Source organism: Phoenix dactylifera, chromosome 1, assembly GCF_009389715.1.
Source record: "Phoenix dactylifera cultivar Barhee BC4 chromosome 1, palm_55x_up_171113_PBpolish2nd_filt_p, whole genome shotgun sequence".
Taxonomy (NCBI): Eukaryota; Viridiplantae; Streptophyta; class Magnoliopsida; order Arecales; family Arecaceae; genus Phoenix; species Phoenix dactylifera.
In genome coordinates, this window is record NC_052392.1 from 30,063,731 (window position 1) to 30,080,822 (window position 17,092).

The window sequence follows — 17,092 nt, forward strand, 5'->3', positions numbered from 1 at the left end:
ACCGAATTTCTCGGGTATGTTTGACTATACTTTTTAAACTCTATTCTTTTCTTGCCCAGTAATTCACACAAAAGTTTTCTTGAGCTCATGCATTGTTTGTTTGATCTTTCAAAATTTAACGACCCGATACTACACCAATTCACACGAATTACACCATCATTTCTATATAAAAGTTTGTCATATTATTTCTGGACCAAGGTTACAACATGGAGATCGGCCAGGTCAGCTCAAAAGCTGTTTCCCTATCCCTCGTGGTCGGTTGAAATTTAAAGTTGAAGTCTATTACTTTTTTTTTAAAATTTGACGCCAAATAAATAAATAAATAAATAAGTAAATAAATAAATAGAAAAAAACGAGGCGTCGGTGGCCATTTTTGACTCATGCGTTCTTCCCTCCCACACTAAAAGTAGCAAACAAACAGTTATTATTATTAGTATTATATTAACCCCAGGGGTAGATCGGAAATTAGAACGCCGCGGGAGGCGAATGAAACCTAAAAAAGAGAGGCGAGAGCTGACTAAGCTTCCATTCTTACCGCCTTCCCCTTTTATTAATTAAAGTATGGCATCCACTGTCCCTCCCCGCCCTCTCCCCTTATGCTGCTCCGCCCACAGCCATAGCTTTCCTTTCCGACCTCCAAAGCGACGGCGCGTCTCCGTCCCTATCATGAGTCTCCGGTTAAGGTAACCATTTGGAGGAACACTGTACCCAAGTCCTCCTTCGAGAACTTAGAAAAGTCTCGGCCACCGTCGCAACCAACCTAACCTTGTTTCCTTCTTCTCCCTATTCTCGATTCCGAGCTCGGCTCTTTCCTTCTGTTCTCTCATCCTCCTCGCTCTGCTTCTCGCTTCAAATTAGGTAATTTTTATATTTTTTTTCTTTATTTTCGTTTGAATTTCTAGGTGCTTGCTCTTTTCCTGATTCGAATTGGTATCCTATACATGTTCCCCGCTTTTGCTTTTAGTTTAGGTTTTTCCTTCGAATTTTTAATTCGTGAAGTGAAAAGTTTAGATCGGAAGTGGATCTGTTTGCTTTATGGTTCTGAGGATGTTTGTATTGTCAGTTATTTGTTTTTTTTGCCTTGTTTTTTGTTATAGTTTGATAGTTTGTAGCTGGATCGTCCTTCAAAGATGGAATTTTTTTTTTTTGTTTGGTTAGTTGGATTTTTGATGGTTGAGACTGAGTTTGCTGTTTAGGTTTAGAAGCCAAGGGTCATTTCTTTCCCTTGTGGGAGTTGAATGCCGTCGGGATGTGTTTAAAAAATCTGTATGTTCTATTGTTGGGTAGGATCTTCGAATTGTTGCTTTGCAACCGTTCAGCAGCTACCACCTATTTTTTGTTGGATGTTTCAGTTTCGTTAGTTGGGTCTTTTGATGAATCAAGACAGGTTTTTGAAGCTTGAATCTAATGTCCCTTCTTTATGAGTAATTTTATTGCAGTTGTCCTAGAAAGTCAAGTGGAGTCCCTTCTTTAATCTTTGGGAATTGGCTGCTGTTGCGATGTGTTTAATCCTTCAGTTTTGTATTATTTTGCATCTAATTATGCTCTTTGATTGTGCTTGCTGCCCTCTTAGGTTGTGTAGGAACTTGTTTTCTTGGAGAGAAGAATGTCTGGAGGGGGAACACAACAGAGCTTGAGGAAATATTTAGGGGCCATCAAGGACACGACCACAGTTAGTTTGGCGAAAGTGAACAGTGATTACAAGGTGAGAAAATCTTTAAGATAATGGATCCTATTAATGCATATTTCATGTTAAATTTTGTTTCTTTTCTTGATCCATGTTGTGGTGCTTTATATTCAGGAATTAGACATTGCGATTGTAAAGGCGACAAACCATGTTGAGCGTCCAGCAAAGGAAAAGCACATTAAAGGTGGGTGGCATCTCTCTCAGTTTCTTTATTCACCCGTGACAACCAAGTAAAGCTCCGAGTTTGGGCTTCTTTGCTACTTTGACATATACTTCTGATCAGATAAGACTACATATAGGATTCTATTGCAAGTGCTTACAGAGAAACATATCTAGATCTCCTCAAACATTATGTCTTTTATTTATTCATGTTGGAACATTATTTCTACTTGGGCATGACATTGGAGACCACAGGGAGAACAAAACAATAGCCATGTTCCTGGGCATCAAGGTATTCAGCAGTTTTTGATGACCCTGGAGATTGGAGAAAACTGGTGTGTGGAAGAAGTTGCATTCTATATCAATTTTTAACTAAATCTAACATAGGGATCTGCTAAAATGTTAGCCTTTTTTAGTACTACCCAAACCCATCCATGCTCACCTGCGGAGTTTTAATTATTTTGGTGCTTTCTTGATACACACCTTCATGGAAATCCTCTATGTTTCTGAAGTCTTCTCCATATAATTCTTTGAAAATTTAATTTTATCTTCTTCACTACTGACTAAAGTAGCTTTTGTACTGCTATATTTTTTCCCCTCTGGTTTTCAGTTAGAATATAAATTTCAATATATATAAGATTCTTGGAGGCAAAAATAGTTTGGCATGGTGGGACTCACCTTTAATGAACCATTTCCTCGTGGGAGCTTGTTTATAAATTGTGTGTGTTGTGGTTGGTATGGAGGGTGGTGGATCCTTATGTGGGCTCCTTTCCATGCCTAATGAAGTGCACTTAAAATTTGCCATCCAATGAAGAGAGTGACCTAAATGGTTCTATACAGTGATGAGAAATGAAATGACCTGGATCATCTCAGAGTGCCTTACTTAATTGCTCCCATGCTTCTGCAATAAATGTCTCGTTGTATCTTATCTCTTTATGATATCTCGCATATCATTAAATGCAGGAAGAAAAGATTTCCAGCAATGTTCATCCATATAAGAACACAAAAGGATTCATCCATTCAAAGGAATACAAGATACAATGTCAGATAACATTAAGCATAAAATAATGAAGGTACATTTACTTGGCAAGATGCTTGTGAACACCATGAAACTCTAGAGTAGGTTAGATCCACTATAGAGGGCAAAGACCCCAGAGTAGGTTGGACCTTCACCCTGGAGAAAAGAAAATAGAAAAGATAATTGAAGGCTTAGAAGCCTGGTTTGTGACGTAATGTAGTGTTTATTGTTGGGGAAGAAGAGAAGGATAAAGACCACGTGCAGACTTCTTCATCCACTTATATCGTAAGGAGGATGGTTATTTGCGGTAAATGACTTCCCTTGGGTTAGGTGGTTTCCTCCATAAGCAACTGTCTTTGGTGGTAATTTCAACTTACTTTAGTGGCTATTCTATAAACGAGTCCTATTTGATGGTCATCTCCATGAACAATTGCCCATACACGGTCTCTCCTATGATTAATAGGTGGCCAATAGTGATCTCTCCAAATATCATACACAACCAAATTATGGTTGCTTCATCTTTGTTGAGCATTTTTTTAGTTGGTCTACACCATGCAATATTGTTGGATACAAACATTACCATAAGGCATTTCATTGTTTATCAACATAAGGAATGCCATTCAGCAAATCAGTTTTGAGAACAATGGCATACATCTAGCATTCATAAATCAGTGCCTATTTCATTCCTCATACAAGCTCTAATTGGAAAATGCTAGATCTTCTTTGTTCTTGTGATAGCGACTCTCATATTTCCACATTATGTATGACGTTCACCTCCAAAAAGATGAGATAGGAATAGCTTGGTTTCATTATTTAGGCATGTCTTTTTTTCTTTTATTTTTGGGACCATTTTGAGGTATGACATGCTTTATATGTTCCATATTTCTCATAGTAATCATTCACTAACTAAAGCCATGATGGGCATTATTTTTTTCATTAAGCATATAGGGAATGTTAAGCTTGATGCATTACTCTTATGAATATAAGAGTAGTAAGTACTCTAATCAAAGGGCTATGCATGATCTGATTGGAGAGAGAAGGAATTTCTTCCTTTAAATTGCTCAAGTTGGATCTCTTGTAGAATAATGGAAACAATAAAACAAAATGAAGTATATGGGAAAGTGGTAAGTAGGGTTCCTGCCTTTTTTACTTTCAATTCTGAAGGTACAAAACTCTCATACAAGGTCTCTATTTATGCTAGTGAAGTCTGCCTCTCAAAATTTGGGTCAGATTCCTCTTCTAGCTAAAGTAAGGCTGCAAATGGGTCGGGTTGATCAATGATCCGACCCGACCCACTTAGATTCGATCCAACCCGTTTTGGAGGACCCGTGGGGCTGAGTCAGATTCTAAAATAGGATCTGTTCCATTTTTTGGGTCGGATCTGCGTTTATTGAATTTAGACCCGACTCGATCCATTTGAAATTTGGGTAATATTGGGTTTTTAATCCTACGACCCACCCTGACTCGATCCGATCCGAATCTATAAAATTATTTAGGTCCGCGGGGGTGTAAACAAGTTCTGAAGCTATGGATGGGTTGACTCGAACTAGTCCCGATCTAAATCCGAAACATACCTAAATTTTTTGGGTTGGGTCCGGGTTATACATGAACCCAAAAAATTGTAGTAGTGGGCCCGACTCGACTCGATCCGACCTTCAATTGGGTTGGGTCTGGGTCCAAAATTAGGATCCGAATAAGGAACCGGGTTGGGTAGGGGTCACTCATGACCTGATCCGACGCATTTGCACCCCTAAGCTAAAGATGTTTGATTTTTCAAAAATAGAAAAAATAGAAAAATTCAAAATCAGTAAGAGGCTAGATATCGACTCCTAGATCAACTTTGTCTATTGTCACGTTGCTTGATCCTTCACGAATTATGAGTTACCCTTCAATCAATATTTACTATAAATAGCAAGAAGAGTTTGACTGAGCATTTTGGAGCCCTAAATGTCCTTGAATTGGGTGGGGTTCTCCAGAGCCCAATAGGCTTATTGGCGGATTTCCATGTTGTAGTTCTCTGAAAAATATTAGAAATCCCAATAAAGATCATTAAAAATGGAACTGTGTGCAAAAAAGTTGTGCCCTGGAATTGCAGATGTTGCTCCCTTATCCTATCCAGACCTATTCAAAGTGGCCAACTGGTCCATAATGAGTTTGGTGATCCTCTTGGATCAATGCATTTGTTACCCTTAAACGCTCTATATTGCAACCCCTCATTGAACACCAATTCATGTTTGCAACAACTTTTTGTAACAAAGTTTAATGTGTTGATTCTTAAGGCTTTTCCAATTGTTAAAGTTTAATGTGTTGATTCTTAAGGCTTTTCCAATTGTTTCTCATGCTTTTTTGCCAATTGATGTTTTTTTTTTAAATTTTTTCCTTCTTTTTTGCATTTTAATTTTTATAATCTTGTATAAGAATCTCCCAACATTGTTACAAAGTTTTCTCTTGGATTTTTATAGTACGAATGTTTTTGTGTAATCTAGTATTGAGAACTCATCATATCAGATTGCTCATGGCAACAATTGATGCCAATGCTGAGTTTACATTTAGAAATCAAATGCAGTGTTCTTCTGAGTATGAATCTAAACATTTGGGTTTTCCAATTATGTAAAGCTGTTACGTAGGTTAATGCTGTCTTGGTTTATCTAAATCGTGTCAACATAGTGGGAAACATGTTCTTTGAACTATGCTTTCTCAACAGCTTCATCTTGAATATCTTTTCCTAATCCTACATCTAAATCTAATATTTTTTTTGCTTTCATCTGAATTTTTAGTTTGTGTTGTATAATATTTTTTAAACAATCATCATGACCTCTACTCAATACAGTACTTATTTTATGGGTTTGCAGCTATTTTTTATGCCATTTCAGCTGCAAGACCTCGGGCTGATGTTGCTTACTGCATTCATGCTCTTGCCAGGCGTCTTGCAAAGACACACAATTGGGCGGTATATATTCGAACTTTTTCTCACCTTATATGCATTTATTTTCTTGCTCGGAGTGTGAATAGATAGTTTTTGTGTTGATGTATCTTCTGGGATATATTCAGTGCCAGACAACAGCTCTGGTCATTGGTTTAATTTTTACTGTACCTGATTTTATCTACCGATGCAAGGGCTAGAATACTCTGAAATTAGTCAAGAAAAGTATGCTTTTTCTTGATAAACAACAACGTTTAATGACAAATTTTACTCATGAAGCATGCTCAGTAGCCTCTCTGAATTGCTGTAAAACCTTGAAATTGTAATTCTTGCATTACATTATCACATATAGTATGTTCTTATACCTATTAGTTAGAATACCCCATGAAAGTTTTCGAAAGGAAGATTCTATAGGTAATTTTTATATTGAACAAGACATATTTACACTGTTATTTGGGAATTTGTGCTTTTAGCTTTCTTTTCTGTCACAGAAGATGTAGTCTTGTCCTGGCACAACTTTCCTTATAAAGCCCTATATCTCTATATTTCAATTGATGAAACATTTTTCTATAGCTGCAGGGAAATGACTAGATGGTTTGAAGTCAAAAATGGTGCTCTAATATAGAGCAGAATTCCCATGTGCTATATCAGTTGTGCAAATAGCTTGACAAATACCCTTTTTAAGTTGGTGGTCGTAGGAACGCACATTGACTACTGATGCATGAGTACTAGATTAGTTTTTTCTTGTTTATCCCATTTCAATGGTTGAACTTGTTCTTGTTTTTAATGAAGTTCTTCACCTTAAAACTGAATACTTTAAAACAAGAATGAGCCTCTTTTTTTTGAATTTTATGTAATGTTATATATAGAGACATATCTGGTAGCCTGCATTTATTGGTGTAGTGTCAATAATTTGCTGGTTTCTAACCAATGCTTGATCTTTTCACCAAAATCAAAATGTCTTAACCAGAATGATCAATGATGGCCAGAACCAACCTGAACTGACCCCTGGAACCTTCACGAATTTCCTTCGAAGGATTTGTTTACATTGGATGAAGTCTTAAGAAGTAACTGAAATTTATATATGACTGGATCTTTTATAAAGGAAAACAGTTAAAGGTTATCTTGATGTAAATTCAAGTAGTGGCATATAAGATTCTGACCAAATGAAAGAATACAATTTTAAAATAGCATTTGAACTTTATATATAAAAAAACTTGCATTGTTGTTGTAATGTTTCTTCTATTTTTTTTCCTAATTTTTTGTATTTTTCTTTTAGCTTTTAACAAATCTAACAGGTCTTAGGCCATTGAAACTGTAATATTAATATACGTAGATGTTCTGAAAAAATGAAGTACATTTAAACTAATGTCTGCAGTATGCAGTTTCAGTACCCATACCGGTATGGTTTTGGTACAGTGTTGGTATGGGTCAATATGTATTACCGACATAAGCTATGGCTCTTGTACCAAGTATCACTTTGCTACAGGTACAGTACAGTATGCCTAGGATGGGTGGTGAACCATGCTTTAAACACACCTATTATGTTAGTGTTATTTTTCTTTTAGTTTTATAATATTTTCTTTTCTTCTGTTATTCTTCTAAAACAAGATTCAAAACTTATGGCACAGCTGAAACCAAAACCAAACTTTTATTTCTTACATTTAAAAAGACTAAGGTTGTATATTCAATATTGTACATTTGGAAAAACTGCCAGAATTATATCATGGGTAGTCTAGCAGAGAGGATGGTAGATGTTAGTGTTAAAAGATTCATGAACTGAGAGCTAACCTATAATAAAAGTGCATGGAACTTCAAGGTTCTGACCAATCTATTCAATAAACATATACACGTAGTGATGACATTTTTCTCCATGCTACATCTGTCTCCTGGGCAATTCTTCTTTGTCCTTCATTTCTAGGATTCTGAAAAAGCTGTGCTAAAAGAGTTAATTCTTTCTAGAGTAACTAATGAACTTTAAGATCATGAGTTATGGCACATAACCACTCATAGAAGTTAACGAAAAACATATTCCCTTTTGAGCTTGGTTCTTTAGACATTTTTTATTCTTGCATTTCCAAAGTATTCAAGGAAGGGTGTGAGAGCAGAATAAGTTCTTTCTGTAGGTTATATGGTCTGGACTCTGGACTAATCATTTCCTTGAAAAGTTCAGTTATTTTGCTTACTAATAGTAGAATCTTGATGCATCATTTATGTGCATTTAGCTTACTAATCAATTGTTAAAATTAGATACTCTGATTTCTTGATGACTCTGTTGGATGTCTCATATCTATTTATCTTAGCAATACAGGCATTGGTCACATTTTCGAAATTCAGAAGGTTGCTGATGCATTATTAATTTCTCCTCAGGTTGCATTGAAAACATTAATTGTTATACATCGTTCTTTAAGGGAAGTGGACCCCACATTCCGTGAAGAGCTCATCAATTATGGAAGAAGCAGAAGTCATATGCTCAACTTGGCTCATTTTAAGGATGACTCTAGTGCAAATGGTATGTTGTACTTCAGCTAAACTACGAATTTTAATGGAGAAAACATGGTTTTCCATGATTTTTGTTATTGTCTGGTGTTCAGCATGGGATTATTCTACATGGGTGCGGACCTATGCTTTATATTTAGAGGAGAGGCTTGAATGTTTTCGAGTGCTCAAGTATGATGTCGAAACAGATCCCCCGGTGTGTGACTTTTTTAAAGCTTCCTCTTTTTCCTTTCAATTTTGTGCATGAGTAAATGTTTTTGATGTGTATTGGAAGGATTATTCTTGTAAATCATCATGAATGGATTGGAATATCTGCATATTTTAGTTGTTTGGTGTTATGAGCGCCTAAACACCTTCTTGCAAGGGATTTGTATGGTCAAGATTTGAATCTGATTCATGCATGGCATGGATTTATTTTGGCATCTCAACTGTAAATTGCAAATCTTCAGTGCCTGCGAATTGCAAATCTGTATGTGTGTGTGTGTGTATATACACACACACATATGCATCTATATGTATGTTCAAGCTTAAACATGTAACAATATCTTTGGATTTTTTTGTGGTTTATCTTTGTCTTAAAGTTGAAATTCTTCCTCTGTCGGTTATGATTCCTGTTTCATAATTTGTTATATGGCTATTAAAACTCTAGTCATATCTCTGCGACTAGGCTATATATGCATGTCGCAATTGGTCCTCCCCCTCCCCCTCCCCCCTCCCCCCCCCCCCAAACCATCATCAATAGAAAAGCATCTCATTTCAAGCCATATTTCATAGACTTCAAGCATTTATTATTCATTTTTAGTAACAGTATAATGTCTGCAGAGAATTCGCGATCTTGAGACAGCTGAGTTGCTGGAACAATTGCCAGCACTACAGCAACTTCTCTTTCGCCTGCTTGGTTGCCAAGTAAGCCACACTTTGCCTTTTAACCTACATTCTTCTAATTTTATTTTGAAATCTAAGCCTAGATAAATGAAGTTTTGAGTGTTGGTTTTGATATTTTATAAGAAATATTCATTGCCAAAACTTTGTGCAGCCACAAGGAGCGGCAACATATAATATTGTAATTCATCTTGCACTTTCAATGGTAAGGAATTTTTTACATAATTTTCTGGTTCTGTATCTTTGTTTATGTTTAAAATAATTTTCTGGGGATGTCTGTGTTCCATAACTTTGTTTGATTTGTAATTACTAGGTTGCTGGAGAAAGTTTTAAGATTTATAATGCCATCAGTGATGGTACAATCAATTTGGTTGACAAGGTATTGTAAGTTTAGTGCTTATGACTATAAAAGATTTACTGCTTTTTAAGTCTGTTTGTAACTGGTATTGTGGCAGTTTTTTGAGATGCAGCGCCATAATGCTGTTAGGGCACTTGACATATACAGAAGATCAGGTCAACAGGTAATTCTTAAATATTTTGGTTTTGCTGATACATATATTTATAATCTTCATTATTAGACGCCAATTTAGGCTATGTTTGGGATTGATGTTGGTAGCAGAGCTTTTGGAAGTAGAGCTTTTGCTTGGGGAGCTTTTAACAAAAAGCTGCTTGCTGTTTGATAACTATATTTCTGAAGTGCTACGGAACTTTAATATCTGTTTGGTAACCAAACTGATAAAATGCTTTTAGTATGACAAAATGATAATAAAAAATATATAATATAATAATGATAATAATATAGTAATAACTATGGGTAACCTTAGAGTATGATGGGTGAACTAACCTTCTTTCTCGGAGTCCAAATTAAGCAAACAAGAGAGGATATCTTCATTAACCAAAGTAAGTATACAAGAGAAATCTTAAAAAAGTTTGGCATGGAATATACAAAGCCTATAGATACGCCTATGACCCCATCTTGTAAGATTGACAAAGATGAGCTAGGTAAATCTATTACTTTAAAGCTGTATAGAAGCATGATAGGATCTCTACTTTATCTTACAGCTACTAGGCTAGACATAATGTTCAGTATTTGCTTATGTGTAAGATATCAATCAAATCCTAAAGAATCACACTTAATTGCTGTTAAAAGAATCATGAGATATTTATTAGGCACACAAAATTTAGGCCTATGGTACTCTAAGGACTCTACAATTAACTTGATTGGCTATTCAGATGTTGATTTTGCTGGTTGTAGATTAGACAGAAAAAGTACAAGTGGAACTTGTCAATTTCTTGGAGCTAATTTAATTTCTTGGTTTAGCAAAAAACAAAATTCGGTTGCACTGTCAACAGCTGAGGCTGTGGAGGTTGTTGTGCTCAAATCTTATGGATCAAACAATAACTTGAGGATTATGGCATTAAACTAAATAAAATTTTCATAAGATGTGATAATACAAGTGCCATAAACTTGACTAAGAATCCAATCCAATACTCAAGATCCAAACACATAGAAATACGACATCATTTCATAAGGAATCATGTTCAAAACGAAAATATCATAATTGAATTTGGTAACACTGAAAGATAAATTGCTGACATTTTCACCAAACCTTTAAGTGAAGAGAGATTTAATGAAATAAGAGGAGAACTATGTATTTGTGACCCATTTGATTAAAATTGTAGTACAAACATTGTTTGATTGAATTTTTACAAAATTAATTTCGATTGCTTTCATTGATTAAATCATATTCAGCTGATCTTAATTTGAAAATTTTAGTTCTTAACTGATGAGGAGACGACTCATGGTGATGAGGAGACGACTCATGATAATGAGGAGTCGACTCATGAAGTGAGGGGGAGAGGTTGAATCAACCAGAGATCTGATACAACTCTGTCTCAGGGAGAAGGGACGGCTCACCCAAGTCGGGAGTCGACCCCTGCTTTACTTGAGTCGACTCATAGAACAAATGAGTCGGCCCCCATTGTTCCGAAATAATTTTCTTCCAGAACGTTATTCACTTAGTCAAGAGTCGCCCCCCATTCCATATAACGTTTCAAAAATTTCAAAAATTTCTATTTCCGTCTTCTTCCTTTCTTTTAGATTCGTCCCAATGTGGAACCCTTCCCTCTCTAAAAACTGAAAATCTACCTTTCTTCCTGTCGACACTGTTCGGGTGGATAACGTGCAAAAAGGTATGAGTCTCGGAACGGGGAAAGATGGTGACAGAATGGATGAGGACAAAACAGATTCTTGTTGGGACGGTGATGGATTTGTGGGTTCCACTGTTCTGTCTGATCGTGCTTTAGATCTTCTTTCTTGTTGCACGATTGGTTGTTTTCTTTTGGGACCAAATGTGGTCTGCTTCCTAGGAGCTATGAGGGACCGGTCGGGACCACACTAGGATTTTAGGGTTTTTAGTTTTTGGTCTACCTTTTTGATCTACCTTTTTGACCCTTGCGGGTCCATAGCTTATACAAAGAGGGAAAAAGAAGAAAGAAAATAACCAATTAAAATATAAGCCCACATCAAAAAGGGCTGGCTACTTGAACCTCCCTCCAGCATGCACAGAAAATAAAATAAATAAAATACAATTCAACCTTTTGTGGCTGAAACCAAGGTTTTAAGTTTTGGTCCCCTTCGTAGACTTTCAGTTTTGATAAAAAATGTTAGAAAAATCTGAAATAAAGAAAAAAAATCAACTCATATTATTCCACATCCAAGGTCCGCCGTACCGGTACCGGTCGGCGTACCGGTGGCCGGCCGGACCGGTACGGTACCGGTCCGGTCCGGTACGTACCGGCTGGTACCGGTCCCGTACCGGCCGGTACGCGGTGGTTTCAAAAACCACAGCGCGCGGCGCTATGGTTCTAAAAAAAAAAAAAAAAAATCGTACCGGTGCGAACCGGCCGGTTCGCACCGGTACGAGGTGCGTACCGGCCGGTACGGGCTCCGAACCGGCCGGTACGGGCTCCGAACCGGCCGGTACGCACCCGTACCGGCCGGTTCGGATAAAAAACCGGAAATACCGGTTTTTAATCCGTTCCGGTACCGGTCCACGGCCGGACCGGTACGTACCGGCCCGTACCGGCCGGTACGGACCGGTACGGCATTCCATGTCCACATCATTTTGTTGCCTTTTAAGTTATTTAGTAAAATAGTTTGTTTTGTCTGGTAGTATTATAATGAAATTGAACAGTTTAAATTAATGCATTAAGTAGATTACAATAGTGTACTATCTTTTTGAGTGCAAATACCAAATATTACTCAATTAAGCATAGACTAGCAAGATAAAAACACAAGAATATAGTATTACTTGCATATACCTATTAATACCATGAGAGGATAAAATTAATAACCTATCTAAGTAAGTAAAACTCATCTAAGCATATTTTATTCTATTTTATTTAAGTACCCATCTAAGCAAGAAAAACCACCATTTTACTAACCCAACTGTGCATATACCAGTCTTTTCATTTTAGTACCCGAACTAAGCAAGAGTAAGATCCATTTAAATTGAGTAAATGACTTTTTTTTTTAATTTTATGATTTTTTAATATTTCACTTTTATTCTCGTAAAAAGAGAAACATCTCAGCAGGAAAAACAGAGCCCATAAAAACTTGCAATGGTCAGTATTAAGAACTTGATCCATCCTAGTCCATCTTGATGCTACTGTATTGGATTGGAGACAGACCAGGTCCTAGGATGCATTTGGGACCCCACGTTCCTTCAGACCAAGCCGTCTTGATTTTTCATGGCTGGATGGACTGGGATTGTGCATCCCAATGCTTGGGACAGCTTGGTATCCCAGGGCACTAATCTATATAATTTATTTTTGGTTTTTTTCTCTTTGTTTTCATTTTTAATGGTTGTTTTGGTCCATCCTACCCCATCCTGGTACCATATTGGGCAGGCCCTAGACCAGGATGGGCCCCAATATTGGGATTTAAATCCTTCCATAATGTTTTATGACTAGTAAGAAATTCAAACAAAAAGAATGAAAGGAGAATAAAATCTATATCAGTTAGTTTTGGCTAAAACTAGCTAAAATCAGCCAAAACCAGTTGAAACTAGCTGAACCAACTGAAGCTGCCTGAAAATTTCAGTCAGTTTTAAATTGATCTTGGCCAAAACTTAAACTTTGTCTGAAACTCTGTTGAGCATATAGCTAAACACTCGAAAGGAGCCTTTCCACCCAACCATAACAAGGCCCACATTTATTATGAAGAGTAAACAAAAAGAGAAATTTTCCATAAACTATAACTGGACATATATTCTACCCTTTTTTTTTCTACTCTAGGTTGTCTGGATTGCATTTCTTATTCCCTTCTACGTAATGCTGTTTATGCCAAAATCAAGATTAAAAGGAGCTTAAGACATCTATATTGTGAATATGAAAACTACATGTACATAGACTTTTGATTGCCTTTTCCTTAAGTTACCTATTTGTTTGCAGGCAGAGAGACTGTCTGAATTCTATGAAGTATGCAAAAGCATCGATATTGGACGTGACAGATTTATAAAAATTGAACAGGTTTTCATTTTTATGGCTCCAGTTTCTTCTAATATTTTTCCTTCTTGGGAATGATATTGCCTTCTTGCTGCCAGATCATGAAATTTTAAACTATTTAATATATAATAATGCAGCCCCCTGCATCATTTCTCACAACCATGGAGGAATATGTAAGAGATGCCCCACGAGCATCAACAGTTCGCAAAGATCAGGTTTTAAGTTCTCTTGGTTGTCTTATACATTTTTTGATTTTTGGCCTAGCTTATTGTTGTAAAGGCACATGTTATCTTCTGCCAGAATACTTACTCAGATATCTTTATATTTCTATAGGAAGAATGAAAAGCATGTTAAAATGTTGAAAAAACCTGTCTCCAACTTTGATTCAAAGATCATTTAGGAGAAAGTGGGGTATCTTATGATGACAAGAAGGACCAGGGCTGGACTTAAGAGTCTATGCTGTTTCTCGGTCCTCTAGACCTTGGTCGTTGAAGCTTTGATCTGAATCTGTGAAATTCTTTGCACTTTGAATTGTAGATCTCACTAGTCCTTGTCCAAATTCTTGTGTGGAATTTTATTGCTTGGGTCATGAAACTAGCCATGTTGGGAGCTTGCCCTTGTAGGCCTGTCTTGGGTGTTTAGCATGTGTTAAGCTTTATAGAGGATGGGGTTTCCTTCTTTATTTTTCAAGTCAGGCTGCCAATATTGCAGTCCGGCATGCATAATTATTGAAGTTAATGTGTTTGGCGTAATTGCTGGAGTTCTAGAGCTTGTGAAATGTGGAGTTCTTCTCTTTTCTTCCATAGCCTACTCGAATGGGCAACCATTTTCTTCTAAGGTATCCCAGTAATGAATCTTTGATATTCAAATACTCCCATTCTTCAGCATCACTGGATCGGCTGGAAATCATAACCTATTTGTTACCATTCTTTATATGACTATTATTAGGATATCTGATGTGAGCTTGTGGCATATATCTGGCAGCTTGTTGCTTATAGTTTGTAATGGTTTTATTGCTGGGCTACAATTGGTACTGAGACCTAAAATATGTTTTGTTATTTGAGTTAAAATTAACAAAAAAGGGGAAGTGTGCTTTTGCTGCCGTAAGTAAACTTTGTTCTGGTTGTTGTGAAAACCAGTCAACTAAGTTATATATAACTTTGATCCTATCCAATCCGGTCTTATGTCAAGGTTGTACTCTTTCTCATTCCAAGGAAAAATAGCAATGCTTGGACCACTTGAAACATTACCTGGACAAGAGGAGATTACCTTTAGCATCCATTGTCATGATCTTAGTGTTTTGTAAGTCTGGTTTATCCACATATCTAGCTTTCATTTGAACTATGGCACATTCTAGCAAATAATCATATTTTCATTATTCAAGTATTATCTTGTTTTTACCCGTTTGGATCATATTGACTGAAATTTTCCAGCTAATATAAATATTTACTTTTTCTCAGGTAACAGATGAGAAAAATGCCACTCCAAAGGTTGTGCTGGCAATAGAAGACAAGAAAACCCCAGAAGTGGAAGAAGCACCTTCTCCACCTCCCCCACCTCTGGAACCAGTTAAAGTTGAAGCCCCTGTGTCTGAGCAAACAGATTTGCTGGTAATAAATCAACTTAGATATATAAAGTTTCATCCCTTTCTTTCCTTTTCTCGAAAGAAAAACTGGCGATTCACCTTGTTTCTGTATGTCTTTTAATTGATAATTTCATGTCTAACCAATAATATAACTTGTGCTTTTTAGGGATTAAATGATACCAGCCCAGATACCTCTGAACTTGAAAAACAAAATGCTTTGGCACTAGCCATCGTTCCTGTTGGTAAATTGCTTACCCAATATTTAGCTATTTTTATTTCTCCATTGTGAGAATCTGTTACTGAATTTGTATGGTTAACTATTGCAGATACCGTGCCTGCAGCTGCCCCTTCTGGTAGTCTTAGTTCAGAGAATGGAACTACTGGCTGGGAATTGGCACTTATCACAACGCCCAGCTCAAATGAAAGTGCTGTGGCTTCAAGTCAATTGGTAATATTTTGCTTCAAAACTGCATGCATTTTTTTTTAGGAAAAAACTGCACCCGTATTTGTGAGAGTTATCTCTGTCCTGGATGCTCAATTCTTTGAGAAATTCACCTTTTACACCAATAGACAGATAGTTCCCTTGGAAGTTGGGACTCTACAAGTGAATCATTTACATGCCTTCTTTTTTTGTTGATTTCTTTCTCTGAGACCATTTATGTATCAATTTGCTGGCAGGCTGGTGGGCTTGACAGGCTCACCTTAGACAGCTTATATGCTGACGCAGATAGACGAGCAAACCAGAACACAAGCTACAACCCCTGGGAGACAACACCTATGGCTGGCCCTGTTATGCAACCAGTGGTTCATGATCCATTCTATGCCTCGAATGCAATTGCTGCGCCTCATTCTGTGCAGATGGCAGCCATGGCCCAGCAACAGCAGGCTTTCATGCTGCAGCAACAGATGATGATGATGGGTCAACAGCAACACCAGGTCCCTTTAAACCCACTTGGTAATCCATATGCAACGGTTGGTGTTCATTCGTATGGCTCAAGTAAGCCTCTTCAGGCATCAAATATGTACACAGGCTTTATCTAGATGGAAAGTAAAGAATTGTCATTCCAAGATGTGAGGAAAGCTGAGTTCCTACAATGTGGACTGGAAGGGCAACAGGTGTTTATTGGTTGATAATGGTGGTTTAATTCTTCATGGGAGTGTATCATATGCCATGTATGTGCAGTTAAAGCGTTGGCTTGAGATTTGATTATTTGTGAACATAGTTTCTAATAAGTTCATGAGATTTGCGTGAATTTCGTGATGTTTAATCTGCAATTGCGGAGGAACTTTGTTCTTTAGGCTTGCCTCCCCTATGTACCTAGAATGGAGGGGAAAAAAGAAAGAGGAACTTTGATATGTTTACAAATCATTCATTCTTGTTAGCTTCACTCTGTATTAAAGCATGTAAAATAGAGATTGTAGTCTGTACTTCTATTTGATGTTGAATGGAACTTTTAGATTTTCATTAGAGGAGGAATCTTATTGATTTATCCTGATGCAACTAGCACTACAAAAAATGGTCTTAATTGTTGCATGTGAATGCCATAAATTTGCTATGCATTGCAATTTTCATGCTGAAGTCTGTTTAAAGAATGCAGGAATTTGATGTTTGTTTGTGTTGGTTGTACAGCGTGCTTGCCAAAGGTGATCTGACTTAGGTAAAATTTCATCAACTTTTTTCTTTTTTTAAACATGCGAGTAAACCAGTACGGCCGAGCTTGGACATAAAAAATATTATATTGTAAATAAGCTCGGCTCGAAGCCTCACTAATAATGAATATAGTGTAGGCTTCAGGCTTGGTTTATGTTCAGCCCTAGTATTGATTCAGG

The 17,092-nt window shown here is 36.9% G+C and overlaps 1 protein-coding gene across 1 annotated transcript; it reads left to right on the forward strand.

Moving 5' to 3' along the window:
* The first annotated feature begins 598 nt into the window (after positions 1-598).
* LOC103710830 (putative clathrin assembly protein At5g35200) lies at positions 599-16,730 on the forward strand. Its single transcript, XM_008796732.4, has 16 exons — positions 599-858; positions 1,574-1,705; positions 1,802-1,871; positions 5,717-5,814; positions 8,158-8,299; positions 8,382-8,482; positions 9,109-9,192; positions 9,323-9,373; positions 9,482-9,547; positions 9,624-9,689; positions 13,624-13,701; positions 13,815-13,892; positions 15,138-15,287; positions 15,429-15,504; positions 15,589-15,710; positions 15,941-16,730. The coding sequence occupies exons 2-16, from the start codon at positions 1,607-1,609 to the stop codon at positions 16,301-16,303; spliced, it is 1,644 nt and encodes a 547-aa protein (XP_008794954.1). The 5' UTR covers positions 599-858; positions 1,574-1,606; the 3' UTR covers positions 16,304-16,730.
* The last annotated feature ends 362 nt before the right edge of the window (positions 16,731-17,092 follow it).

What these genes read in the sequence shown, in the direction of transcription:
- LOC103710830 (XM_008796732.4), top strand. Translation starts at nt 1,607, where the DNA reads ATGTCTGGAGGGGGAACACAACAGAGCTTGAGGAAATATTTAGGGGCC. An exon ending in TTCGCCTGCTTGGTTGCCAA is followed by an intron (nt 9,193 to 9,322) that starts GTAAGCCACACT and finishes AACTTTGTGCAG; the next exon opens with CCACAAGGAGCGGCAACATA. An exon ending in ACTAGCCATCGTTCCTGTTG is followed by an intron (nt 15,505 to 15,588) that starts GTAAATTGCTTA and finishes TAACTATTGCAG; the next exon opens with ATACCGTGCCTGCAGCTGCC.